This window comes from Lampris incognitus, chromosome 13 (assembly GCF_029633865.1).
Source record: "Lampris incognitus isolate fLamInc1 chromosome 13, fLamInc1.hap2, whole genome shotgun sequence".
NCBI lineage: Eukaryota > Metazoa > Chordata > Actinopteri > Lampriformes > Lampridae > Lampris > Lampris incognitus.
Genome location: NC_079223.1, coordinates 39,289,067 through 39,295,705, shown reverse-complemented (window position 1 = coordinate 39,295,705; position 6,639 = coordinate 39,289,067). Strand labels below are relative to the sequence as shown.

Genomic DNA, 6,639 nt, shown 5'->3' with positions numbered 1-6,639 from the left:
AAAAGAAGGAGAAGACATTGGAGATGGTTAATGTCTTTATGCATGCTCAACGAACCAGGTAAGGAAATCACAGAAATTTGAATCAGTTCATCTGGACACAACATTTATAGAGAGAAACGTTTCGTCGCTTATCTAAGTGACCTCTTCGGTCTCAACTGACTGCAGGTATCCCCGCCCTTATAAACAATACAGTGGCATAACGACCGAAACCAGCGATCGGTTTCATAGGCAAATATGGGCGTGACCATTAACTAGAGTTATGTGTACTATTGACAGAGGATTGGGGAATAGTTGCAATCACAGCATTGTAAGATGGTGACAGATATACTTTCCACTACACGGTACCAGCACAATGCGACTCGACTCGCCCTTTTTTCGTTTTACATTACTGGAAAGTACCGGCATTTTGGTAACTGTTACCACTTTTCTGGTACCACCTTTGTCGAGGTTCGAAAAAAAGGACGACCAGCTACACTGAGGGGGTACTGTTAAGCTAATGGAAAACGACACAGAAGCGAGTTGAATTGAGCTGAGTTGAGCCGGTACCATGTAGTGGAAAAGGGGCATTAGTCCCCCCCGTCGGTTCAGGGATGGTCGTTCCCTCTTCACATAGATGGCCTCTTTGACTCCCAGTTCAAACCAACGTTCCTCACTATCAAGGATGCCATCATTCGTTTCAGTCGTTATGTCACTGTATTGTTTATAAGGGTGGGAATACCTGCAGTCAGTTGAGACTGAAGAGGTCCCTTAGATGAGTGATGAAACATATCTGGCAATAGACGTTGTGTCCAGATGAACTGATTCAACTTTGCGTGATAGAGATGGTTAAGTAAGTTTAGCTGGAAGTTACAAATAGTTAAGTTTAGGTATGGGTTTGGAGTGGTTAAAGTCAGGGTAAGGATCTGGGGGTCCGGTCAATTGGCATAATAAACTGTTGAATATTCATCCATCCATTATCCAAACTGCTTTATCCTGCTCTCAGGCTGCGGGGATGCTGGAGCCTATCCCAGCAGTCATTGGGCGGCAGGCAGCGAGACACCCTGGACAGGCCATCAGGCCATCACAGGGCCCACACACACACACACACACACACACACACACACACACACACACACACACACACACACATACATACACACACACCTAGGGACAATTTTATGTTAGCTAAGGATAGCTAAAAATTGTTTTTATAATGCTAATTTTGGCCATGCTAGCTACCAAGCTAAAGTTGTTTTAAGTATTTACACATTCTGACTAACTTCAATCATAAATATTAAATATATATATATATATATATATATTGTAACACTTTACAACAATGTTAATCTATAAACAAGGCAAAAATACAGATAAGGACTGATAGTTTGGTAGCTAACGACAAGCAATATCCACCTTCGGAGATTTGTCTTTTCAGTCCTTTACAGCCATCTTAACCATAGCCATTTTAGCCATTTACCTAAATTAGCTCTGAATTCACGCAGGGTTAAAAGTTGATCTCTGCAAATGTCCTTGACTACGTCCTTGTAGGAAATCAACGTATTTTGGGAAATGCAAATAAGTTGTACACGAATGTTTTGTCTGTGAGACTGGGCTGGACAAGGAGAAACCTCACAATAATTTTATGTGATTTTCTTTCCGGTGGTCTCCTCAGGGATGAACTCTATCTTTGTGTACGTGGGCCATTCCCTCCTGGGTTTCTACTTTCCATTCAGCTGGGAGATACGCTCCAATGAGAGCCATTGGGAGGTGCTGTTCCAGGGCCTGTGGGGAACCGCTCTCTGGGTCCTTATTGCCTTCCTGCTGTACAGGAAGAAATTCTTCCTCAAAATCTAATTCCTAGTCGTCTTCTGCCCCCCCCCCATTCTCTACATGTTATTATTTTCATTTTATCTAACATTAATTTAAAGCTGAAATCCGGGATTTCCGAACTACAAGCAAGGTGCAGCAGCCACTGTGGCTCATGTGCCATCAGCTCAGCAGTAAACAGTTCCCACCCTCATAAAAATGCAATCTTCAGACCAAAGCTAGCACAGACAATCTAATGTATTACAGGCTAATTCAAACTATATGGGAACACTGTTGTATTGTAACATGGATTGTAGAATTGGTATATTAGCTGCCCAGCAGAAGCATCACCACATCGTCAACACATTTCAGTCCTTTTTCCTGTTTGAGTAGGAACGTGTTTGCCGCTGCACCATTGCTCGTCCTACCTGGTCAAAAATGTAAACAAGCAGTATAAGGAGAGTGTCTCCAACCGTAAAGATGGCAGTTAGTATTATGTGACCTGACTCCATGGTCCAGATGGATGAAATAACCATATATGGTTTCTTTTTTGTTTGTTTTTTTTGGGGGGGGGGGTGTTGTTTTTTTTTTTTGTTTCCCCCCCACCCCCTTTTTTGTCCCCAATTCTATCTGGCCAATTACCACACTCTTTCGAGCCGTCCCGGTAGCTGTTCCACCCCCTCCGCCGATCCGGGTACGGCTGCAGACTACCACATGCCAGCCGCTTCTTTTCACCTGACAGTGAGGAGTTTTGCCAGGGGAACATAGCGCGTGGGAGGATTACGCTATTCCCCCCAGTTCCCCCTGCCCCCTGAACAGGCGCCTACACCGACCAGAGGAGGCACTAGTGCAGCGACCAGGACACATCCACATCCAGTTTCCCACCCACAGACAGTGTCTGTAGGGACGCCCAACCAAGCCGGAGGTAACGCAGAGATTGGAACCGGTGATCCCCATGTTGGTAGGCAATGGAATAGACCGCCACGCCACCTGGACGCCCAAAATAACTATTTTTTAAAAGGAAAACTGATTCAAGCTTCTTTGATTTTCTTACCTGGATTATTGAGCATGCATAAAGATGAGAAAGATCATGAATTTCAGCCTTAACTTTTTAAGTGAAAAAATCTAATTCCTAAAATGGTGTCGGTATTCAGACCACCAGATGTCTGACCTGCTGTCAGCTCAAGACGGCAGGGGCGTTTTATTAGTTGTCACTTGTTTTAAGCACTGAAGAGGGTGATTAAATCCAATACACTAACGTGGTACTTAACAAATTAGACTGGGTGATTCCACTACACACCAGGCTAGTCATTATGGGTCTGTTGCCAAGGCCACCCCTCCTCCTTCACTGTTTTTGAGTGTGTGTGTGAGCGTGTGCATGTGTGTGTGTCTCTGTCTCTGTCTCTGTCAGTGTTGGTACCATCTGCTCTGCGGGTGACAGTACTTTAATGGGGGTCAAGATGCACAGCTCACAAAGGGGTGTTGTTAATGGGACCACCACCTCTTGCAACCGTGCTGCTGGAAAATCAGGGAAAATTGCTCGCATCCAATTCATCGGGGAGACAGCAACAATGAGCTCCCACGGTGTTCAGACATCAGCTGGAGAGCTTTCACCTTTACCATTTTCGTCATTATTCATATAATGTAGGCAGCGCTACACAGCAGGACAAAGAAAACAGACCCGTGATAGTTGGGATGCACTGTAACCGAAACAAGGGTCGTAGGATTTTATGGCTTGATTTGGTTGGTTAATTGAAGCTCTCGTAAGGGATATACATTTTTGCACACTGAAAATGAGTTTATAACTCAACATGCTTTAATAGCGGTGCGTCCTCCAGGATCAGGTCAGCTGGTGTGTGCATCGTGAGTGACCGCCCAATTATGAAACGCAATAACATTGTGCTGTTCTTACCCGGGAAATCATATTACAGGCTCTTTAGCAGCGGGAATAACATCGTGTAATATGGTGTAGGGGTTTTGGTAATTGCCTTTATGAACAGAAGTTTTTCAAATCCCCCTGAAGGTGGACCCTGCCTCCTTCAACATGTCTGAAGATTGTAATTGCTTCTACAACTTCCCTGCCTGCAGAGAACATGCAAGCCTGCTCTGCTAGAAGGAAAATGCCCCCTGCTCCTAACACGGGGGGGGGGGGGGTTAAATGCAGAGAATGAATTTCACTGTATGCATGTACGATGATGAGAAAAGTGTCTTCTTCTTCTAAAATGAAATCAACATGGACTTACCACATGGGGCTAAAGACATCTGTTGTGTTTTGTGACAGCAATGACAAGAGTTTTGTATTTCAGACATGAAGCTGACATTTTTACCCAACCTGACTGACAACAGGTGCAACAATGACATTATAATTGAACATTGTAAGCAAGTAATAAGAAGGATTACCAGAGTAAACTAACGGTGCTCAAACTGGAGGGGTGTAAGAAGGTATTATTCTTTTGCATATTTTTACCTTGATTTTCCAGTATAAGTATCATGGAATATTCTGCAGATCCTTAAGATAGCATTGTGGTTCCTCATGTCGTGTGACTAAAGCCGCCACATTTCCTTGTCTTTATTGATTTTCGTTCACCATACGTCTCAGGATACCTGTAGTCTGTCGTATGGTAACTTTAGCTTGGATAGCACGCTGCCATGCAGAGAGGCTGGTTTATTGTTTCATGTAATGTCCTCAACGTCCTCTCTTCATACAACAAAGTTCCCCCTTCTGCACTGGCAATGTAACGGAGTCAGAAATAAAGATGTTATAATGTAATGTTGATGAAGTGATAACGTCTTTTTCACAACAGATTAAACCCCAGGCATCTATAAACCAAAATCAGATCTATCTCAAAAAAAAAGAAAAAAGAAATAAAAACAGCGGTATGCACATTGATAAAAAGAGCATATACATACTATTCAACCCCTGAGTTGCATTGCAGTAACTTTATTGTGCTTTTGGAACAAAACCCATTGTATACCGTTTAATATCTAATTAGAATATATTTTCACTTTCACATCATATGAAAAAAAATGTAAAAAGAAAAAAAGGGACTAAAAACACTAAAGCAGTCCGGTGTGTGGTCAGAAGTATGTTGTTAGGTTTATATTTGTTGAAAACACTTGGGAGTAGCAGGTACTGCCCTCACCAATTCAGCTCACTTTGACCCTGAAGGCATATGACGGGGTTAAAGAGACGTGGTGCTGGATAATATTTAAACCTTCGTCCAAACAGGGCACAGATTGTGCGGGAAAGGCTGAGGTTTCACATGTCATTAATTTCATCCCCAGTATTTCTTGCGTTCAGCGTGTGCTGTTGGTGATTTTTGGAGGTCCTGACATCCCCTCCACAAACCAGTATCCCCCAGTGTTTTGCTGCACATACAGACATTGATTGCAGAGTGATTGCTGTGTGAGTAACTGGTGCCCTGCCCTGAGGGCAGAGTAATGCATCACTCCACAGAAACCAAGATAATCGCTCGGTCAGAGAGAGAACCCACACTTTAACACAGCCTTCAACCGCTGACACACACCCAGTCTGAAAGAAGTAGGTCCCCGTGGGCTTCAGACACTGCAGCGTCGTGTGTAATGACATAGTTAGTTGGGTTGGTCTCACGTTATATACTGCACATACTATATCCCATAACTGAGACCAGCCCTATAAACTACACTTTGTAGTGGACTATGCACCATGTGTACGCGGGTTTCCCTTTCGACTGGACCCCGCACCAGGGGATTTCACTGATTAGCACACCTTTAACCGAACAGGAAGTGTCAGGGAAGTCACCTGCCGTGGAGTCCGGTGTGAATGAAAACTTACTTACACATGGCTCCCCATGGCACATGGTTCCCTACCTCTGCTATAGCCTATAGGGTTGTTCTCACAAGTATGAGACACAGTAGATATAGACATAGTGTACATATATATACATATACATATATATATATATATATATATATAATGACGTAGCAGAACTGCTCCTACCACATTTTGCTGATTTCATCAGGCACCTTAATTTCGAGAGGACACATGGACGATGCCTGATCTGTAGTATTACTCACCATTATGTGTTGCGTTCAGGTCAACGCCATATGGGTCAACCAAGCCCCAGAATAGCTGTTATAACGACAAAATAGGGTGGGTCTCACACTCTTAGGCGCTATATACTGTAATGACATGGTCAGGTTGGCCATGCTATGCACATAGGTGGAGCAGGACATGCACGCAGTGAGACAAACTGTAGTAAAGTTTGTCTCACTGCGTTTTTGTTGATTCCCGTCTGGCACTTCAGTTTTGGGTGGATGCATTGCAGATGCCCGTTGTGTCGCACTTGGTCAGCAAATCAGCAAGAAAATGACACATCATTCAGGGGGGAAACTTGCCAGTTGCCACCCACCACTACTTGGCAGAGTTCACCTGTCGCGTCACGTGGACTACCACAGTGTTCCTGCCCTGTTATCAAACGAGAGGCTTGACTAAAGCCTTACGTCAGCAATCCCAAGGCTCCTCGCAGCGAGCGGCGCATCAGGTGAACCCCAAACCAACGATGCGACTTACTGTAATCGCGCCATAAGTGTTTGCATCTTTAAAACGAGCCGGTGGAGCGTTTTTTTTTGTTTTGTTTTTTTTTTGTTTTTTTTTTCTCGAAACGAAAGTATAAATCGGCAGTGAATGGGACGACCGACGCGCGGATAAATGATTATCTTGAATGTCCTGTAGATGCGCTCGTGGTCCGGAAGCAGCGGAGAGTACATGGCAGCATATTAGCGGACGTGAACCCCCCCCCCCTCCTCCTCCTCAACACAGTCCGCCCTGCAGCCCGCGCCGCAGACCGCCAGGCGCTCCGTGGGACTCTTCTA

The 6,639-nt window shown here is 44.4% G+C and overlaps 1 protein-coding gene across 1 annotated transcript in view; it reads left to right on the top strand.

The window, feature by feature from the left end:
- Positions 1-2,151, top strand: part of si:dkey-192p21.6 (uncharacterized protein LOC565246 homolog) — a 35,613-nt gene extending 33,462 nt beyond the window's left edge. Inside the window, exon 18 of the mRNA XM_056291460.1 lies at positions 1,652-2,151. Within this exon, the coding sequence (XP_056147435.1) occupies positions 1,652-1,833 (182 nt within the window). The 3' untranslated portion in view covers positions 1,834-2,151. The remainder of the gene's footprint in view (positions 1-1,651) is intronic.
- The last annotated feature ends 4,488 nt before the right edge of the window (positions 2,152-6,639 follow it).